General features: G+C 40.5%; 2 protein-coding genes across 4 annotated transcripts; one reads left to right on the forward strand and one right to left on the reverse strand.

Annotated features, from left to right (window-relative positions):
- Positions 1 to 3,836: 3,836 nt before the first annotated feature.
- LOC115671863 (serine carboxypeptidase-like 45) lies at positions 3,837 to 6,926 on the forward strand. Its single transcript, XM_056309735.1, has 10 exons — positions 3,837 to 4,236; positions 4,343 to 4,444; positions 4,555 to 4,654; positions 5,118 to 5,206; positions 5,305 to 5,384; positions 5,501 to 5,782; positions 5,894 to 6,018; positions 6,128 to 6,220; positions 6,330 to 6,447; positions 6,558 to 6,926. The coding sequence occupies exons 1-10, from the start codon at positions 3,978 to 3,980 to the stop codon at positions 6,705 to 6,707; spliced, it is 1,398 nt and encodes a 465-aa protein (XP_056165710.1). The 5' UTR covers positions 3,837 to 3,977; the 3' UTR covers positions 6,708 to 6,926.
- A 579-nt stretch (positions 6,927 to 7,505) lies between these two features.
- Positions 7,506 to 14,091, reverse strand: LOC115671864 (protein NEOXANTHIN-DEFICIENT 1). 3 transcript variants are annotated; one of them, XM_056309737.1, is made up of 11 exons: positions 13,956 to 14,091; positions 12,251 to 12,343; positions 12,081 to 12,164; positions 11,913 to 11,976; positions 11,618 to 11,664; positions 10,878 to 10,932; positions 10,423 to 10,461; positions 9,697 to 9,859; positions 8,578 to 8,641; positions 8,446 to 8,502; positions 7,506 to 7,936 (listed from the first exon to the last, which is right to left on the reverse strand). In XM_056309737.1, the coding sequence occupies exons 2-11, from the start codon at positions 12,313 to 12,315 to the stop codon at positions 7,705 to 7,707; spliced, it is 870 nt and encodes a 289-aa protein (XP_056165712.1). In that variant the 5' UTR covers positions 12,316 to 12,343; positions 13,956 to 14,091; the 3' UTR covers positions 7,506 to 7,704. The 3 variants fall into 3 exon arrangements, with proteins under 3 accessions (XP_056165712.1, XP_056165711.1, XP_030449380.1); XM_056309736.1 differs by lacking the exon at positions 13,956 to 14,091 and adding an exon at positions 13,638 to 13,945 and having other exon boundaries at positions 12,251 to 12,339; XM_030593520.2 differs by lacking the exon at positions 13,956 to 14,091 and adding an exon at positions 13,638 to 13,944.
- Between the last annotated feature and the right edge of the window lie 6,202 nt (positions 14,092 to 20,293).

Consider the following 20,293-nt stretch of genomic DNA (forward strand, 5'->3'; position numbering starts at 1 on the left):
AAAAACCCGCTCCACAAAAACCAAATACATCTCGTGCGATATGAGCAATATAAACCCTAATTGGGATGGTTCACTTCATTCGATTACCATGGAATATCATGGGATACAATCATAGTCAACTATCAAATGGAACCCAATCTATACAAAACCCTGAAGAGAATGCTGAAGAATGGGATCAATGGGATGTGGGTTTGTACTTGGAATGGCACGTACTCGAGCATTTTCATGGGAAAACCAAAAAGAGAGCATATAAACATTTTTATTCTTGAAGCCGACATGGTGCTCGCAGGGGATCATCATTCCACCACGACTTTTCACTGTTTTATAATCAGATTGAAAATTTTTCTTGGCGCACATAATGTCACCGGTTCCGAGTTTCAGGTTTTCACGAGACCAAATGGTGTTAAAAAAAAACAAAGTTGAAATCCTGTAAAGTCCCTTTCTTTTCCATCGAAATTCGAGACTTGGCTTCACATTCGTGTTCTATCCTTTCACACTTGCCTTTCTTTTCTTTTTCTTTTTTGGGTTTTTGGCTCAAATGCTTTTTCTAAAACAAACAAGAAAGTAATAAAAGGTCTGCAGCTTCCGTGACCAGGTCAGAATTTTGAAACTCATCCTCTCCTTTCGCTTTCTTGCATTGTTCTACTTCTTCCCTCTCGGCAAGGAACGATCTTGAGGGTGCTGGACTGCTCCAATGTTTGAACTTGACATGTTGATTTGTATGTATGTTATCTCCTCTTGATAATAGACTCGATCGGAACAAATTCGCGGGAACATGGCATGGCGTCGGCTACTTCATTAGCAATGGCGGTTGTTTCTCCGTAATTTAATCCGTAAGGAAACAAATACCGAAAATGGATCTTCGGCTTTTAATTGAAGGACGGGTTCTGTGGTGATTTAACAGGAAATATCCAAGTGATCATAAAAATCAACGTGGAATTATACAAACGTAAACCAAACCGGAGTTTGACTCGACGGAAAAGTTTAGGAAGTACTATCGAAACAAACTTCGACGGAATTTGACTAGAGGACGAAGCTTGAAAGAGCGGCGGTACTACGCCGGGATTTGACTCAACGACGAAGCACCAAGGATGAAGATTCATATCGGAGGACGACTCGGCGACGTGAACTGAGCATTGGAACTACTCCTAAAGAATTAAAACTTGTAAATTGCAGGAAAATAATGGCCTTGGCCAAATGTAAAGGTACGAGTGCAGGAAATGTAAAGATAAAAGAAAGGTAAACTGATAAAGAACGTGAGTTCTGTTGTTGATTTTGGGGGGTCTTTAAAATACAAACTTGGGATATTTATAATCTCGTACAAGCGTTTACAACTTTTAAATTTTAAATAAAAAGTAACTTCCTAACGGTGGTTATTATCTTCCTATTTTCTAGGCACTCTCCACGTTCAAATAATCACCATTATCCATAAGCAGTTTTGTTATTGACATCTAACTATCAGTAAGTTGCTGATGCCGATCCTCTGCTCACCCACTATCGGTAAGTTGCGAACTATCGGTAAGTTACCGACGCCAAAGCTCCCGATGCCTATTTTCATGATTTTTTTTTCACTTTTTGGTGTAAACAGATGCCCTCTTAAAAGAATTGAATGATTTACCAATCATTCGATTCTTTTAACTAATGGCCTTTAGGTGCCCCGTAACTCTTCTGCTACTTAATAGAAGCTGAATCTGCCCCCTGGCATCGGTAACTTTTCTGCTACTTGACAAAAGCCGAATCCTCATATTTTGTCATTTGAAGAGCATACAAGTTGTTGACCATCCTGCCCCCTGATCCTTTCGCATCGGTTTTGAATTCACGAACATAGAAGGTGTAGAACTTGACTCAACATCATCTGCTGCTGCAATTTGTGGAGTCTCATTTGTTGGTTGGGCCAATTCTGTATCCTCCTTATAGAAGCCATTACGATCGAATTTTCGTCTCCAACTGTTTTCTCTGCTCATCGGTAATTACTTCGGGATGTTGACACCTCCTTCTCATTACTTGTCCCACCAATTATGCAGATGATAACCCAGAACACCACCAGGATGGTCAGGATCAAGTTGAGTACGTACCTTCATATTTCCTCGAATCAGCCACATTCGTCCCACCGGGCGTGCCAATTTGTTTCTCCGTAATTTAATCCGTAAGGAAACAAACACCGAAAATGGATCTTCGGCTTTTAATTAAAGGACGGGTTCTGTGGTGATTTAACAGGAAATATCCAAGCGATCATAAAAATCAACGTGGAATTGTACAAACCTAAACCAAACCGGAGTTTGACTCGACGGAAAAGTTTAGGAAGTACTATCGAAACAAACTTCGACGGAATTTGACTCGAGGACGAAGCTTGAAAGAGCGGCGGTACTACGTCGGGATTTGACTCGACGACGAAGCACCAAGGATGAAGATTCATATCGGAGGACGACTCGGCGACGTGAATCTGAGCATTAGAACTACTCCTAAAGAATTAAAGCTTGTAAATTGCAGGAAAATAATGGCCTTGGCCAAATGTAAAGATACGAGTGCAGGAAATGTAAAGATAAAAGAAAGATAAACTGATAAAAAACGTGAGTTCTGTTGTTGATTTTGGGGGGTCTTTAAAATACAAACTTGGGATATTTATAATCTCGTACAAGCATTTACAACTTTTAAATTTTAAATAAAAAGTAACTTCCTAACGATGGTTATTATCTTCCTATTTTCTAGGCACTCTCCACGTTCAAATAACTACCCTTATCCATAAGCAGTTTTGTTATTGACATCTAACTATCGGTAAGTTGCTGATGCCGATCCTCTGCTCACCCACTATCGGTAAGTTACGAATTATCGGTAAGTTACCGACGCCAAAGCTCCCGATGCCTATTTCCATGATTTTTTTCACTTTTTGGTGTAAACAGCGGTGTATCATTATAAAGAGATAGAATATGATTCAGATAATTGCCCCCTTGAATGACGTTATAAATCGTAGATAGGTACTTTAATAAATGACTCATATAGGAGTATTGGATTATAATTTGTCACATCATGATTGAAGCTGATTTTAAAAATTACAAAGCTCCAGTACTTTTATAGAGAAATCCCGTTTTGTTTGAAGTAACACGCATTGATTAGTGAGTTGTATAGTCACGATCTTGATATTCCTTTACTTCGTTTTGGATCTAGATCATGATACATGATATTACACCATACTTCGGTGTAGAAGTTGAGTAGCATGCAACGCTCGACAAGTCCATGACCTTCCACCACGAGAGATTAACTTACATAAATAAGTGTACAAACTCAATATTTGCCAGATTAGTCGTTATAACAGTGAAAGTCAATTGGCACAACCATACAAACTAGAGGAGAGGATATCATCCAATGTGTAAATCCCATATGATCGGTCGTACATTTTACGTAATATGTTGAATCAATAATGTTACGACGAAGATTGCATTTTATTTATACAACAGTTGTTTAATTATAGAATACGATTTCGTTTAGCCAAATATATAATATCTCGACATGATTGATGATAATAGTGGATGTAGACCGATCCTAGGTATATACTGCTTTTATACAAAATTGATTTATAAAGCGACGTGAGGAGGCGGAAGCGATCACCCGTTATTTTTAATAATTAATCAGAGTGAAAATAATCTTTTTGTGAATTAATATTTACTGAGAAGGGAAAAACCCAACTCGCAAGACTCGAGCAAGGCATGGTCCACTTGTCACGTGGGCCTCCCGCATCACTTTCAGCTCCAAGCCTTCTGCTCTCTCTCTCTCTCTCTCTCTGTCTCTGCAGCAAACAAAAGCTCAAATTATCTTTTGTTTTTCTCCCTTCCCATCAAAAAGTTCATTTCTTTTGACAGCAAAAACACAGACACCATCTTTATAAGCTGCCTCTCTGCTTCGTCTCGCACTGGGTCTCTTCTCTCTCTCTCACTCTCTCTCTGTCTCAGTGAGTAGTGCTCAAGCAAGAACATTGCACAATGCCTCCATCGTCGAAATGGGTTGCCATGTCAATGGCTGTTTCGTTGCTCCACCTCCTGTCTCGTGCCCCGGCGGTGGAATCATCTCTCGCTATGTTGGACAGCATCGCCCAGTTGCCGGGTCAGCCTCCTGTCGGGTTCCGGCAGTACTCGGGCTATGTGACCGTTGACGAGCAGAAACAGAGGGCTCTGTTTTACTACTTCGCGGAAGCAGAGCTGGACCCAGCTTCGAAGCCTCTTGTCCTTTGGCTCAATGGAGGTCTCCTCGAACTCATTCCCGACGAGTAGTGCACGATTATGATGTTAGTAAAATCACCACCAGCGTTCTCTGATCTGGATTAGTGTTTTCTTTGTGCAATTTTCAGGGCCCGGTTGCTCTTCTCTTGGAGTTGGAGCGTTTTCTGAGAATGGACCGTTTAGGCCTAGTGGAGATGTGCTTGTCAGGAATGAGTACAGCTGGAACAGAGGTACGAAATAGTTCATGCAAACTGCAAAGATGGAACAGTTTTCTCGGCTTTCTTTTTCGCCTGGCGGGGAGCTCAAAAAATTCGCATATTTGCTTGTTCTTGAAATGCAGAAGCGAACATGCTGTACTTGGAAGCGCCGATTGGAGTTGGGTTCTCTTATTCAACCGATACCTCCTCTTATGAAGCTGTCAATGACAAGATCACTGGCATGTTCACTTGCTTTATACCTCTATCCCTTGTCATAGAAAAGAAAAAAGGAAAACTAAGCAAAAGACTAGAATGTCTTCTTTCTTGATCTGCAAAACGTTCAAACCTTATCGAATTCCACGTTGGTTGAGAAAATTCAACATTTTGAACAGAACAGTTGGTGATCTGGAAAAAAAGAGAAAGTGAACTGGGTCTCTCTGGTTCTTTCCCACTTTTTCATCTTCCAATTCACGGGGTGTTATTCTTCGTGTAAAATCCTTCTTGGGTTCTTTTTGCACCCGAGAGTTCTAAAGAATCTTTCTTGATGGCGCAGCACTATGTAGAGTGTCTAACCTTTACTCTTATACGATGTTTAAAGTTTCACTGTTCTCTTTTTGTCTCTTCTTTTTGAGTTGACACAAGCTTGAAACTTTTTCAGAGACTTCCTTTCTTTTCTGAAACTTCTTCAATCTTTGTCTATAGCGAGGGACAATCTGGCGTTCTTGCAAAGATGGTTTGTCAAATTCCCACAATACAAATACAGTAACTTGTTCATTACTGGGGAGAGCTACGCAGGTAGATCGTTTTTCCACTGTGACTATCCTAAGGTCATTCAGACATGACCCAATGAGTTGACACTGAGCCTAAGCATCTATTTGCTATATGAAAATTAGGTCACTATGTTCCCCAACTGGCAGAGCTCATCCTTCAAATCAACAGGAATGAGAAGATGTTCAATCTAAAAGGCATTGCTGTGAGTATCACTCATCACATACTTTTCAGTTTTCAGCCTAATTGGAGGTTTGAGCATGATGCTTGAGGCATCGCTGATCTCCCCAAAAATTTATGGTTTTCAAAATTCTATCACAGCTAGGTAATCCGGTTCTTGAATTTGCTACGGACTTCAACTCGAGGGCCGAGTTCTTTTGGTCACACGGATTGATTTCAGATACGACATATAAAATGTTCACTTCCATCTGCAATTACTCGAGGTATGTGAGTGAATACGCCCAAGGTTCCGTTTCACCTATTTGCTCGTGGGTGATGAGCCAAGTTAGCAAAGAAACAAGCAAGTTCGTCGACAACTACGATGTTATACTCGATGTTTGTATAGCATCTGTAATGTCACAATCTAGACGTCTTAGTCCTCAGGTGAGTTAGTATATTAAACACAGATTTGCCCCGTTTAAAAACTGTGTCCCTGTATCTTGGCTTCAATTTGTCTAAAACTCTCACTTGAGTTACGGCATCTTCGTTTCGCAGCGCGTTACTGAAACTGTAGATGTGTGCGTGGAAGATGAGACGGTTAATTATCTCAATAGACGAGACGTGCAGAAAGCCCTCCATGCACGGCTTGTAGGAGTTCGCAAATGGGCTGTTTGCAGCGAGTAATGTTCTTCTCAGATGCTAAATATAGTTTTTCTTGTCTTCTAACTGATCATAACTTTTTAACTACTCTCTATTAACTCTTGCTTTTTCTAATTTCTCAAAATGCAGTGTTCTTGATTATGATTGGACAAACATGGAAATACCAACAATCACTATCCTAGGCAAACTAGTAAAGGCTGGAATTCCTGTTCTAGTTTACAGGTAAAATTTCTTATTATTTGTCAAAATTACTGACCAACACGATTGGATACATACTTTGTGTGCTCTTCAGAAATAAGCAACTCTAATAATTTTCATGCTCATGATACAGTGGAGACCAAGATTCTGTAGTACCGCTAACTGGAAGTCGAAGACTCGTCCATGGGTTGGCAGAGGAATTAGGCCTGAACACCACCATTCCTTACAGAGTGTGGTTCGAGGGCCAGCAGGTGAATTTTCCTTTCATTTCTGTGATTGAGGAACTTATGAAAACCTCTTTTATTTCGCCTAAAGAATCAGGAAGTGATCGATGAATATTAAATCATCTGATGAACTTTAGGTTGGTGGGTGGACTCAAGTTTATGGCAATGTCCTTTCCTTTGCCACCATCAGAGGAGCATCGCACGAAGCGCCATTCTCACAGCCTGAGAGATCGCTTGTCCTCTTCAAATCCTTCTTGGAAGGGCAGCCTCTACCGGAAGCGTTCTGATCTAGTGATCAGATTTAGAAAATGAACCTGAGAGTGTGAACAAAGTTTGAATGCAAGAAATTGCTGTTGTTTGCCGCATGAGAATGGAAAATTTAATTGGTTTTTTGTTTGTAGCTCTGGCTTGTCCACCCCATGAATTGTAAAAGTCTGTAAATCTATTGAGAAGGAAAGAAATAGAAGATATATGAGAATCGAAATGAAAGAAAATTTGTTCTCTCATTCTGTACGTTAGTAACTGCATGAATAAAGGAGGATGAGAACTGAGCAAGTCAAGATATCCTCTGCTGATGAAGACAATCCGTTGTTCATAATTTATTCGAGTGCGGAACTTATGCGATCGATGATATGATCATTGAAGTACCAACTGAGATGTACTTTGGTATGGAACTGGTAATGATCAGATTAGACTCATGGATACATGCTTTCATGCACATAGAATTGCAGAAAAATTTACTTAAGAACCGGACACTTGTCTCTGTTCCTCAGACTCGATAACACAGGAAGCTGATCAAATCATTTAAGAGTAGAAGACTGATGAATTCTCAGAATGAATGGCAAACTTGATTTGAATGAAAAGTCTAGATGAGTGTTCAAATGACCTGTATACGAGTACAACGAGGTCTCAAAAATTCATACGCAAATGCCTTCTCATTTTTCCACACGGCAAATGTAGTTCCAAAACAGGTGAAGACAATTCCAGAGATAAAATCTCGGATTGAATGGCGAACTTGACTCGAATGAAAATGGTTAGATGAGTGTTCATATAACCTATATACAGAGTCAGATGAGGTCTCGAAGTTTCACACGGAAATAGCTTTTATATATTCATTTTTAAAATGCAGGTCCAAACGGGTGAAGACAATTCGAGTGCTATAGCTCTTATCAGCAACAGGAAGAAAATTATGAGCAAGACGCTGTACAAGACATTTTAGCCGAACCATATATGAACTGTCTACAGAGAACAAAACTCAAGCATAGCCTAAACAATCTTCTCGGCTCACCGGGCCACTAGAATGGGAGCTTCCACTTGCATTTTCAGGCTTCTGAACTCCAAAGCTAGTATGGGCTTCGATAACATAACCGATACACTGGGATCTTGCCCATTAGCCATGAATTCCTCACTCGTCAAGTCCAGTGGATCGGAACCTCGGGATCGTGAATTTTGGTCATTGTCGTCTCTTAAAGCATGAGACAGCCTTGACACTTGAGCTGGACATACCAGTCGCACCCTAAAACCAGAACATATGAATCAGAGACCATATCTGACAATGGTATGCCACTGTTAGAAGTAAAAGCAGCAAGTCCTTCAATCACACAAACTTTTTCCCAAACTGGAATTTATTAGTAAAATCTCCATGTTTGAAGATAAAGGGGAGAACCGACCCCCCCGCCACAACAAAAAAAAAAGAGAGAGAAAGGGGAGGGGATGGGAGGGGAAAAAACAACTTTCTGATGTTTTGGGACAGCCATAGACTTGTATTCCCACAAAAAGTAAACAGGCAAAGATTCTAACACCGTTTTCATAAATCTTTCGCGCCGTCTGATACAATAGGATATTCAAGAGAAACCTAAAAGCATGGCTCTGCTTCTAAACCTCAGGAAGTAATTTAGTAGCAGACGCAAACTATCACAATCTCAAGTTTTAAGCCCTTCTCAAGTTTCAAGCCCTCACGTAATTTCCCTTATATTGGAGCTATAGCGAGTAGCCAAAACACGCTAAAGCAATGAAAAGAACAACCTGCATTCGATCTGGCAGGAATATTTGAGGAGGTTGGGATTGTACTCTGTGCGACCACTGCAATTCACAAGACAATCTGATGATCAGCAGCATGAAGTTCGATTAGGGATCACTCTCGTTGAAAGGCGTCACCTGAAACTAGGAAGCGACATTCTGATTACTGGGCTGCTCCACTTGTCCACCTTCAACGCAGGCGCTTCATTACAAATCTCACAGTTCAGATGGCATTTAAACGAGATAGAAGAACAAAGATAAAATATATACAGGTAATGCCACACAGAATAGTTAATTTCTTGAGGTACTAAATCATGAACCTATTCCCTAAAAGGGACCGAGTTCAATGCTGAGAGGCAGAGCAATTTACCCCAGTACCAACAGAACGTGAAGGGCTCAAACCCATTGCGTATTGCTACATGAAAGCATAAATCTAACAAGAATATAACTCGGTAGTATTTGATGGAAAAGGTTATGCTGAGCAAGATATGCATGTCAGTTATGAGGATGATGGAAAGAGGAACTATCACTGCCTCAAATTAAAAACAGAATCCAAGCAAGTTCGCTTAGCTAACCATCTCATGGACTAGGAAGGAACTATCGTCAAATATAAGACAGGTGCCGAAAAATCGGACAAAGATTAAATTCCTCAATAACCCCATGTAATAAGACTAGAGTGATGATTCAATATCACCTTTTAGCATAGCCGCCGTTCTATTCTGGAGCATTACACGGTAGCTAAGGTAAGTCATTACAGAAACATCCCTTTAAAAGCAGAGAGGCTGCAAACAGTTGATATGCAATATGCTATTACTGGGTGGACAGAGTGTGTGCACCCTATATACATCCGAGCCATTCAATCCAGTGGGGTCCACCTGCTTCTTCACATGTGAACGCACTGATTCATCGATTCAGATCATATGGATCCAAGGTGCACGCACCCACTCCACCCAAAAAATTTTCCAAGCTAGAAGTATTATGTGAAAGATTTTGCAATAATCATTAGAGAAACAAAGGTAGATGGTTAGGCTTCCACTATTTGTTTCCACCAAGATGTCTGACTAAGGCTTATATAAATCAGCAGGAGTGTCCATTCAATGCAAGATAAGAAAAGGTAGAGTTGAAAAAAGTCACTGAAGATTGGCTGAATCAACTACTTGACACTGATACATTTAGAGTACCAAATGGCTGGAAAGTCCCCAAAATCGATTTCGATTGTATCAAAAAGAATTAAAGAATTCACTCGCCAAAATGTACCTATAGTTGTGAGACTGATCCTACAAACATCCAATGCTGAATGATCCTTAATTTCAGACACTTGAACATCCATCTGGTCCTTCAGACTATAAGCACCAACACCGAGCATATTTAGAAACCCATTCCTTCGGTTCTCCGGTCGCCTTAAGACTGGAGTAATCCTCTGAAAAACCTCACGTACTCAGACATGTTCATAGTTTTTCAAGTAAGCATCAAGTACTTCACAACATAAATAACACTTACAGCAGCAAAACAAGCAAGCCAACAATAATATGGATGAGAAAACTAATGAAGTAAATAGATAAGGAAAGAAAACGGCGAAATTTAAGTACTAAACGGTCATGGCAAAACAAATTCTTGGACAATCTTGGGTTTTATAGGATACTCCTAGGGCTGCACAATCTTAATCTTATTTCACACCTTCAAAGTAAATAGGTCACATTCAATGCTCGCGTTCCATGAGAATATTTCCTCATTTGAAGTGTTTCGACCAGCAGCCAGCCACTGTGGCCATGTGGTGAGATATGTCAATCTCAGCAGCTCAATAAATTCGGAATACATTGTGTTTCTCAACACGAATACATGGCAAACCAACAGATCTGTATAGATTATAGCATTTATGTGCATAGAATATAGAGTTTGAAATTCTATATACATGGAAATGCAACACGTTAATCATATGTTGATACTAAACAGTAGCAAACAAAAAATATAGCCTGAGCTTACTTTTGAAAACCTGGCAACCTGACTTGGAAGCCCAACATCCTGACAAAGAGAAGGTAAGCTTGATATCAACTTCTCCATAGAGTTAAAATAGCGTTACTAGTTCACAATCACAACAAACACTTCAGCAACATTTCCACGATGAGGTGCAAAAGCTCTTCAAAGTCAATACCATGCACACAGGTATGGCTTTCTGCTAGCGGTGTGCTGGAAACTCACGAAGAATCACTAAAGTAGAGCTATAGCAATGCTAATATTGATTATGGCTTTTTCTAATTTGGCTATCACCAAACAAGATATGATTATCTGAAAGCTTTCAACATGAAAAACTCCTACTTAGAGAAAGGAAAGCAACTTTAATTAAACATCTATAGAGTGGAAAAGCTATCCCAAAAAAGATTTACAGGTCAAAACATATATAATTCCACATTAGTAGGCAGTCCAGCTCAAGTTTCCACCTTCCGTCCATGATCACAAGCCTCATCACTGTTAACAAGCACCTTAGCAGCCCACCTGTTTAAGAATTTTAAACCTCCATTACATTATTGACAACCTAAATGCTAAAAGAAAACCTTGAATTATGAAGGCAGTTATCAAACAAGTGCAAATAACAAAATGATGCAGCATTCATTAAAAGAGTTTATTATCACAAAATAGTCACAAAATGGCTCAGTCACCAACATGATGGAACAAATAAAACCACACTAAAAATTGCAGTTTCTTTTGGCTAATTGACAGGCTGGTTATTCTCATCACATGAACTCCAAGCAAGATGTAAAAAATTGACATGTTGGTTAGTCCACTTGCAGAAAAATATAGAGTAGCCCACTGGTCATTCTCATTACATGAACTCAAAGCAAAATGTTAAAAATTGACATGTTGTCTAGTCCACTTGCAGAAAAATACAGACTAGCTCATGTGATTTTGTGCAGTTAGTAAGTGGTTCTTTCCAATTATACTGAAAACAAGTGACAATTTGACACTGACTATAGTACAAATTCTGGCTTCAAAAGAACATAGTTTCAAGTGCTTAGTTGCTATTGTAGACTTCTATTGTGCAAACCGGGATGGCCCCCAGCTTTTAAATCATTTCCAAATGGCGTGTTTCCAACTATTGCATGAGGAAAGCATTGGACAGTCTCATGGAGAAATCAACAGCCTAATGCACACAACGCAAAAGAGATAGCAGGAAACTTACGCGCAAGATGTTGGTGGGTTCCATACAATTCCTGCAATCACCACAAGCTGGGACAATATACAGTTTAAATGTTAATGGAACATTTAAACTCCGAAAAAATTGCTAATGGAACATCAAAACTCCGAAAATATCACTTTATCTTCGGAACTTTTTTTCCTTTTTTCCCTTTAAATTTTTTAAGACAAACTTTTGCAGTTTGAGCTTCGAGATGGTACGTTCTCGGCACGAAGTTGCCGCCTTCATTGATGAAAGGCACACTATTAAGACTTCACAAAGCAATTATCAACTACGCAACCTCATCAAAGACCCCAGCTGGACTGTCATCATAACTGGCCAAAAAGAATCCACCCAGTGTATATCTACAAAAGTAACAAACTCACATTAACATGCAAAGAAGAAGACGGTGCTATAAGTGCACACTTGTCACTTCTTGATTCAGAAAAGTAGGGGAACTGATGAATACCCAAAAGCTTCAACTAATCTGAACTCTTTCGGAATGAACGCTCGAGCTGTTTCTGCTTTCACAAGGTGAAGCTGATACAGGGCACTGATTGGAAAAAAAGATATGCTTTAAGAAGATCAAATTTGAACGTCAAATTACAACAAACCAAAAAGAAAGTGCACTGAACTTACCTGCCTGCGAATTTCCACGGGGGCTTGCCATAGCCTCGTGATCTTCTTGGATCACTAAGTTCCATTTATTTGTTACAGGCTTGATGAAACTAGCTTCAAGAAAGATAACAAGGGGCTATGTTTAATGTGACAAGAAAATATGAAGGGGGACCTCTCTTAAAAAGACAATGCCAAATTTTAAGTGACTGGAACTATCTGATTCATATAGTATCCTTCCCCAGAAAAAGGAAGAACAATTCTCTACAAAGATGCTGGTGAGATCGCCCTGTAAATGCAAAAGAACAAATCATGGAGGACAAAATATTGGAGTTATAAATTGGCTAAAGATAGCAAGTTAGCAATTTGACATGTGAGTCTTGGGGTGTGGTTCATACTCTCCATCAACAGGAAGGCACGGGGGTCCCACACCCGGTGAGCGGATGGAGGTCCGAGGGGCTGCCCCGGTGGGGGTCGCAGGAGCAGTGCTCCCAAGCCGCCAGAGAGCTCTTATAGTTTGGCATGTATTTTATTAGTAGTTTGAGTTTGGGCCCATTAATAGCTACTGTGCTACCTGTCTATAATCTATTTCTCTTGCAATTGAGAGTTATAACAAAGAGGTAGAAGGTGCTAATTATAGTGGAATCCTTTGCTGGATGTAGCCTAATTTAATAGTTAACTGGGATAAAATCTTGTGTCTCGGTTTCTCTTTCTTGCCTTTACTCTCTATTTCGTTGTGTTTGTGCGCCTAATCCTAATAGTAAGATGGTAGCATTCCATGAACATGTGTGACCACCACTATGAAAGTGATTTCTGCTGTTCTAAAAGCAAAATAAGAATTTTCAACTATACGGGCACACATGCGCAAGTTGTCATAAAAAAACAATTCCCTAAACAGCTCCATGTGCAGAAATACTTCTTCTGAATCATTAGGCACAAGATAATGCCAGTACTTGCCATTTCTCTTCGCGCTGTGCCAATCAACAAACGCAATTGAAGAACTTAGCAGAAGAAAATTTTCAAAAAAAAAAAACAAGAAAAATTTTAACCGAGATTGATTTATCAAGAAGTCAACTTTGGGGGCTATTTAAAAGCTGCATGGGCTTAAGCAACAAGTTCCTGCCCAAATCTAAATATTTTCTCAACGGATTGGTTTCCACATTGCATAAAAAGCAAGGAAATACAGCAAAGAACACGAGCAGAAGCATTCAAAACGAAGAGGTGCGACAAGGAAGAACACACCCGAAACGAGCAAGACATGATTGATTGCGCAGCCTACTAAAGAACCAACAAATCAAGTGCCAAAGGACACAAACATTAAAAGAATCCCTGAATTGACGAAACCCCAGGTCTGAGCGATGAAGACCCAAGTTGTTGCCTTCGAAGAAGAAGAAGAGTACTAAGTTCATACCTTCAAATGACGAAAGCCCAGAAGAGAATTCAAGTAAAAATTGTGCCTTTGAGGCTAAAGGCGAGAGCTTTAAGGTGGGGAGAGCGAGTTGGAAGAAGGGTATGTAAAAACCGAGAGCAGGCAGAGGAGAGGTGAATGGGGGAGTGTTCATCTCTTATCCGGGTGGCATACCATGGGTTACTCATTTGGCGCCAACCGAAAGAACTACTAGCGCAAGTACCAAATACCATCGACAGAGAAAGCAAAACCGCTTCAGGAAAAACTTAAAAAAGCTCAAAACAGAAGGCCACTTGCTTGCTCTGTCTCCCCGGTTTATACCTGTTTATTTCCCCTCGACTTCCCTTGTTCAGTTCAGGACCCCATTAGGCGAACTTTAAGATTGATGACGCAAACATCGATAGGATTGCAGATTTTGAACAGTCTCTCCCTCACTTTCATAGTACTTGGACGATTGCTTCCGCTCGAAGGCAATTTGATCATATTATACTAAAAAGAAACTCCATTTATTAGTTAACTCAAAAGTACGCGGAACAACCTTTTTTTTGGCCGAGTAGTCAATGCTTAGCATGATTACCGTAAATCACGTGTTTGAAGAAGGGACAATTAGGTAACGGATCATACAACTTGTCACGACTGTGCTTCGGAGGAGTCTTTAAACTTTCATATTTAAATCCTAAAACTTGCACGTTCGGTGTAATTGAGCATCTCCTTTAGTTTTAAGTAAACGGAAAATGTCACGTTGAAAATATGGGATGACTAATAAACAAATGTCACCTCCACTTCTATCCACTAAAACCTAACGGAGTTAACGGTAGGATTAAAGTGGACAGTTGTTACAAGTTAGGTTTTAGGACTCAAGTACGAGTCGTAGGATTCCTACTCTATTCTATGTTTTTCGTTCGGAGTAATCTTAGTCTGAACTCGCCGTCATGTGGGCTATTGTGAGAGTTTCCACCAACGATCCTTATGAAGATATGCTCAAATAGGATAAGATAGCAACTGCCAATTCAATGCATCAAACTACTGGCCAAGGATTTTCCACAAACAAAGGCACCAAAGAGGAATACTTTGAACTCAATTTTTAAGGGGCACCAACTTCATTCGGTCTCGACTTTCAAGTGTCACACAAAAAAGAAATATCAATTTTCACCCGCGGCACAATTTTGTCCATCATTGGCACTTCTGTCCAAACGTGTATGTGGCATCTAAAGTGGCAAGGAGATGGTAGCATGACAAATGATGAGTGTCATGTCAGCGGACGTGGCTTTCATAAATAATCAAAACAACGTCATTTCCGAGCCAAATATTAGAGGTTAAATCAGATTAAGAATGAAGGTTACACAAATCGAGGCTTGGGGTTCTCCACAAATTCATAGCAAATTCAACAAATCCCCCCTCCCCACACATTTGAAATTCCATTAATCGGCTCAAAAGCAGCATAGTCTGCTTACTCAATGGGAGTAATGTTGTTGATGGGACTACAAATTATTCTCGATTCAATTGGAAACGACGTTATTTTTATTATGTGTGGCAGATAATATCATCTTAAGTGCTTATGAAAGTCACGTCTACTGATACAGTACTTGCACTTGCACTTGCACTTGCTTTAATCATGTCGGTGTCCTTTTGCCATTTCGGACACCGGATACATTTTGACGGAAATTCTAACAAAAACAAAGTCAGTAATTTGAATCAAAATTGTCTTTCGCGTGAAAAGTCCGCATTTAAAAATTCGAGGGCAAAATTATATATAGGATGCGAAAGTTGATGGCTCTCCCCCACAACAATTACCGGCCACGAAATCCAAGAAGGTGGGACCCGGCAACTTCGCCAATCAAAAAACACGACAATGCTCTCCATTCTTGTTTTAAATTACACTATATAGTCGCCAATGACGTAATCAAATTCTAAGCGTTGGATAAAATAGGATTATGGTTCAAAGACTGTGATTAGGGCTTAAGACCACTTCTCGACCCGACGCGTTTGCGTGCTTTATCCACTAGAAGACAAACGAAAAGGTCGTCTCTTTTCGGGCAAAGTGAACCCCAAACAAAAGTCCTTTATTGGACAGCCAGTCGGTTTCACGCACACCCCCCTCATTGCAACTCCACCATTATCCTTTTCGTTTTTTTTTCCTTTATCCCGATTTAAGAGTAACGCGTTTTGCTAAATTAAGCCAATCCCGCATCAAGAAATCGATGCATTCTTATCAAGCGAGCTCAATAGTTCGCTCTGGAAAATGGTATTCTACGTATCTACTGGCCTTTTCGTGACCGATTTCGCTTTCCATAAAGATTTACAAAAAGTAAAGTTCAGTCGGAGCGTAAACTCTTGGAATTAGCTTGTCGAGATCCCATGAAATTCTTCGCGATAATAGAGTAGGAGGCACGGCTTTATGTCGGAAAATTTTTTATTTCAGATCCTTTATTGAAAATTACCACTTGAATTTCACACTTCAATTTTGAGCAAAACCTAAATAAATGGTAAGCTCTCTCTCCTCCGAACAAAGCAAAGTAGTGAAATATCAACACATTTAAGTGACGAACGTCATTTGTCTTACTTTTGACTTTTCGAAGTTATCCCTACGGCTGTCACAACCACCTTTTTTCCTCGGCATAACCAACGTTTTGTCTCATTTTTCACGCTTGGCTGCCTTAGAGACTATAAAATCAAATATAACCCAAGCGGTCTAATTCCCGGGGCCGACCCTAACCGAAAGGCGCTAGACGGACTAATGGCAAGCGAGATAAAGAAAGTAGCTGGCCCTATATAAAACCGCTAACTAGACTAAAAAAAGTCACGTCAGAAGTTTCCGTGTAGGGATCCCTTTGGATCCTTAAACTTAAGTAGGTTATAAATTATCCTTTTGTTAGGGCTCCATCTACGAGATAAAGTTATTTCCCTTTCTTCCCCTTTATTCTCGAATATCATATCTTTTACTATAGGAGCCAAATATATTTGCCGACACTTTTGTACCACAACGAAAAAACCGCTGTGATTGTTAACAAGAGTTTTCAACCTATATTTTTATACCCAACGGTTCGCTATCTCACCCTTAAAATGTTGATTGTGCGCGCGCGCGCGAAACTAGTTTAGAATTTTCAACCAAATTCGGAGGGTTTCTTTGAATATTCTTCGACATGAATGCACCGTTATTTCTTCTTTTTTTTTTGGTCAAAATAACATTTCATTCATTTTCACGGAAATATAAGAGAAAAGCAACACATTGCAATTGTAAACTAAGACAAATTTCAAATAACTTCAAAATAAAACAAGTTCCAAAGAACAAGATGAATCATCAAAACAAATTTAGGGGTTACCCGCTCAAAGAGCAAATTTGTGACTTTTTCAAACCAAAATCGGCGGCACCGAACCCGTCTTCAGTAATAAGCACATACCGAAATCTCTATTTATTGCTACGGCTATGCCTTTACCTACGTTCGACGTCCCAAACATCATCACCGTGCAGAATAACAACATTGAACGAGCACGGATCCGACACTTGTGAGAGTGAAACCTTTACAAAGTTCCCTCGATCTCCTTTAAAATTGGATTTGCACACCAACAAAACTCGAAAAGGGGGAGAGGCATCCACCATTCTCTCACCTAAAACTTTCCCTCACAGCAATTTTAATTGAAAAGAGTGAGGAAAGAGGAGCTAACTTCGGCCATCAAACCAAGATATTCTAATCGGGTCTCTCCGCCAAAAGAAAAACTCTAGGAAGCTTCCTCTTCCAATACCATGGAGAGAGAGACAGTTTGACACGGTGGCCCTGAACCTAAACCCATCTGTCTTCGCCACTAACACAATCCCCCAGATTCTCAGCCGTCCACGAGTGTTTCGCAACGTGTCAGCTCACCAACCCAACGAGTTTGTCACAGTACGAGTACCACTTCAAAACTCTGTACCTTTCTATCCAACCAGCCTCGCTCTCTCTCTCTCTCTCTCTTATAATGACAAAAGGAAGAGCAAAAGATTAAGCAGCATCCACTAAGATAATCCGGCTTCTTTCTTAATGGACTTCTGGGGTTTTATTAAACAAAGGACAGATAGCACCATGGAGCTTTGTCGGTGCATGATTGGGCGGGTGGGGGGTCTCTTTCTGGTGCATTTACAGGTGAGCCTATTAGGGTTTTTGCAAATCGAAATGGGCATGAACCATGTGATGATGGTTACCACGACTGGGACTTGTTGGGAGGAGATGATGAAATGATTAGGATATCGTGTTTGGTTTTGACGTGATAGATGACACTTTCATCCCGAGTTATAAGCAACTCGGCCAACGAAATGCAATCATTCATTGATCCTGTATCGAAGCGAATCATCATATCACGAGAGTGGTAAAAATAATATAATTAAATGAGAAATGTTCCGTTAATCGTTTTTACTTAACGATTCATTCGAATATGTAGAATTTGTAAAGGACGGTTTCATGAACAAAATTTAAAGTCGAAATTGGTACCAAGTAGTTTTATGAATAAATAGCAGATGAAAAATCGCCAAGAAGAAGGTTAATTAAGATCACCAATAAATCTTGATATGTTATTATTTGCAACGGGCATATCCCAATCGTATAGATCAAATCTCAAAACGAGCACCCATGTGTGACCACTCAAAGCAATGACCATTTCAAAGACAGGTCTTTAATTATGAATGACACGACAAATGCTCCCTCAAATGGATGTGGGATTTGGAGCGTCCCAAACTCCTCTACTCGAACCAACGTTCTTTGTTAGCGTCGGCCATATCGCTTGGGCAATCGTCCATTTATGCCCCTCTGTTCATCCTCGAAGTTTGAGCCGCATCCTGGTCCAAGTCGTTTTTTCCAATGATCACTCCGCGCCTTGATCAGCGGGTTGGACCCCAATCGATCTCCTCAGTCGCCCATTTATTGGAAATGATCGTGTTTGATGCCATTACACAGCCTAATTCACATGGGCCAAGCCGCAAAAGAGATACTGTAAGTGCAATCACTTGATATAATTTGAATGTAAGGGCTGGTCTTTACTTGCAAATAACAATACACGCCCTCTCACTTTGGCAGTTTGAGCTTTGAGATAGCCAATTGAATAATTATTGAAACTTAAAGCCATAAACAAGCGCAATTCCCGAACGTGCTTCTCGATAAGCAGAAGCTCAAGCGGTGATTTTGCAGTGGAATGTGCAAGCGAAGAAGGGTAAACAAAGCATGGGACTAGTCATGCTCGTTATCGTACCGACGGAGTCCTACTCTCAGTAGATGTGGACCAGATCGTTTACATGCATCGACAGGGATTGATCGTGCCGAAAGATACGGATGCCAATGCTGCTAATAAACAAAATGACTTTCGAAGGGGATTCTTTTCGGGCGATACCTTGAATGGTCTTGTTGGGAGTCAATCACGCGGGGGCGACGTAATCTTAGCCAATGAATTGGATGCATCCCTTGTGGAGCCTCCATACACGACAGCTCACGTTGAAAATTGTAACAAAGTTCTTCATTTCTGTTTCATCTGGAAAAACAATGCTGCACCAGATTCATGATCATTAGTTGCGTAAGAGATGCGCATCTTTTTTCACCCACTTAACAATCGCAATTCATGTGATCCTAAACGTTGCCTATCGAGGACATTTTCGTGGGACCCCGTCGGTGCAATCAATTTGGCGCTCTGACCGTGTATCGTTTCAGTTCCGCCAATGGGTCTTCTTCACCTTGTAATGGACTTTCGGTTCTGAATGAATGAAGCCATTTCTCTAGCCGAAAGGAGGACAGAAGAGGATAAGATTCCATCAAATTTAGATGGGTTCAGATCAACGACAAAAGATGCGTGGAATCTGAAGCCACGAACCAATGGACTTGACATGACAGAGGCCTGAGCAGAGTCAGTCCACGTTCTTACACAACAACGTCGAAGACGAAAGCCCGTGCAAACATGGGGACCAAAGGACTGCAAATTTGTTCGCCTCTTCCAACGTGATGCGTTGGCATCTTCTGTTCGGACGCCACAGAGATAGTAACACGAGACTCCGAAGGAGCCACGGAACAAAATAAAGCATTAAGCCAATATTACTGTTCATTAGATTGAATGGAGATCCTGGAGGAACACTGATCCAACCCGTCCAAGAATATCTTCTACATCCAAGAACGAATCCCTCAGCAACTGACACTGCTGCCCAGGAAACAAAAGACCCAAAGTCCATAATGTGTTTAGTACGTAGATCTAGATAATCTCGAGCTAATTCGACGCTTTGGATTCCACTTTGGACAATGGGGCCACTTGGCAAGGGCAACAAACGTAGCAGTTGCGCAAGAGATCTGGGCTCGCATCTTCCCAGTAAAAGCTCCCGAAAGCGAATGCATGCTCGGAGCAAGACCAGCTTTCTGGGCTCGTTCGACTAACCAATCAACTGGCTAGACATCAGAACTCGCTTCTCACCGGGGCTTGCATTTTACTTTTCTTAATCAAAGCGTAGATTGATCGTTCAATGCAAATTTTTCTTCCAGAATTGCTACAGAATGTGTGCGAGTTCCCGCTGTAGGGACGCTAAACAATATCGTCAAAACACTTCATTTACCAACCTCTCGTATTTATACAAGGCACGCTGTTAACAAAAAATTGAATAACCCGTCGATGGTCCAGCAAACGATGCCCAAAACTCGAAAGGCATTAAAAGC

The sequence above is a fragment of the Syzygium oleosum genome, unplaced genomic scaffold, assembly GCF_021117445.2.
Source record: "Syzygium oleosum isolate NSW1041296 unplaced genomic scaffold, Sole_v2.1 Sole_v2.03, whole genome shotgun sequence".
Classification (NCBI taxonomy): Eukaryota; Viridiplantae; Streptophyta; class Magnoliopsida; order Myrtales; family Myrtaceae; genus Syzygium; species Syzygium oleosum.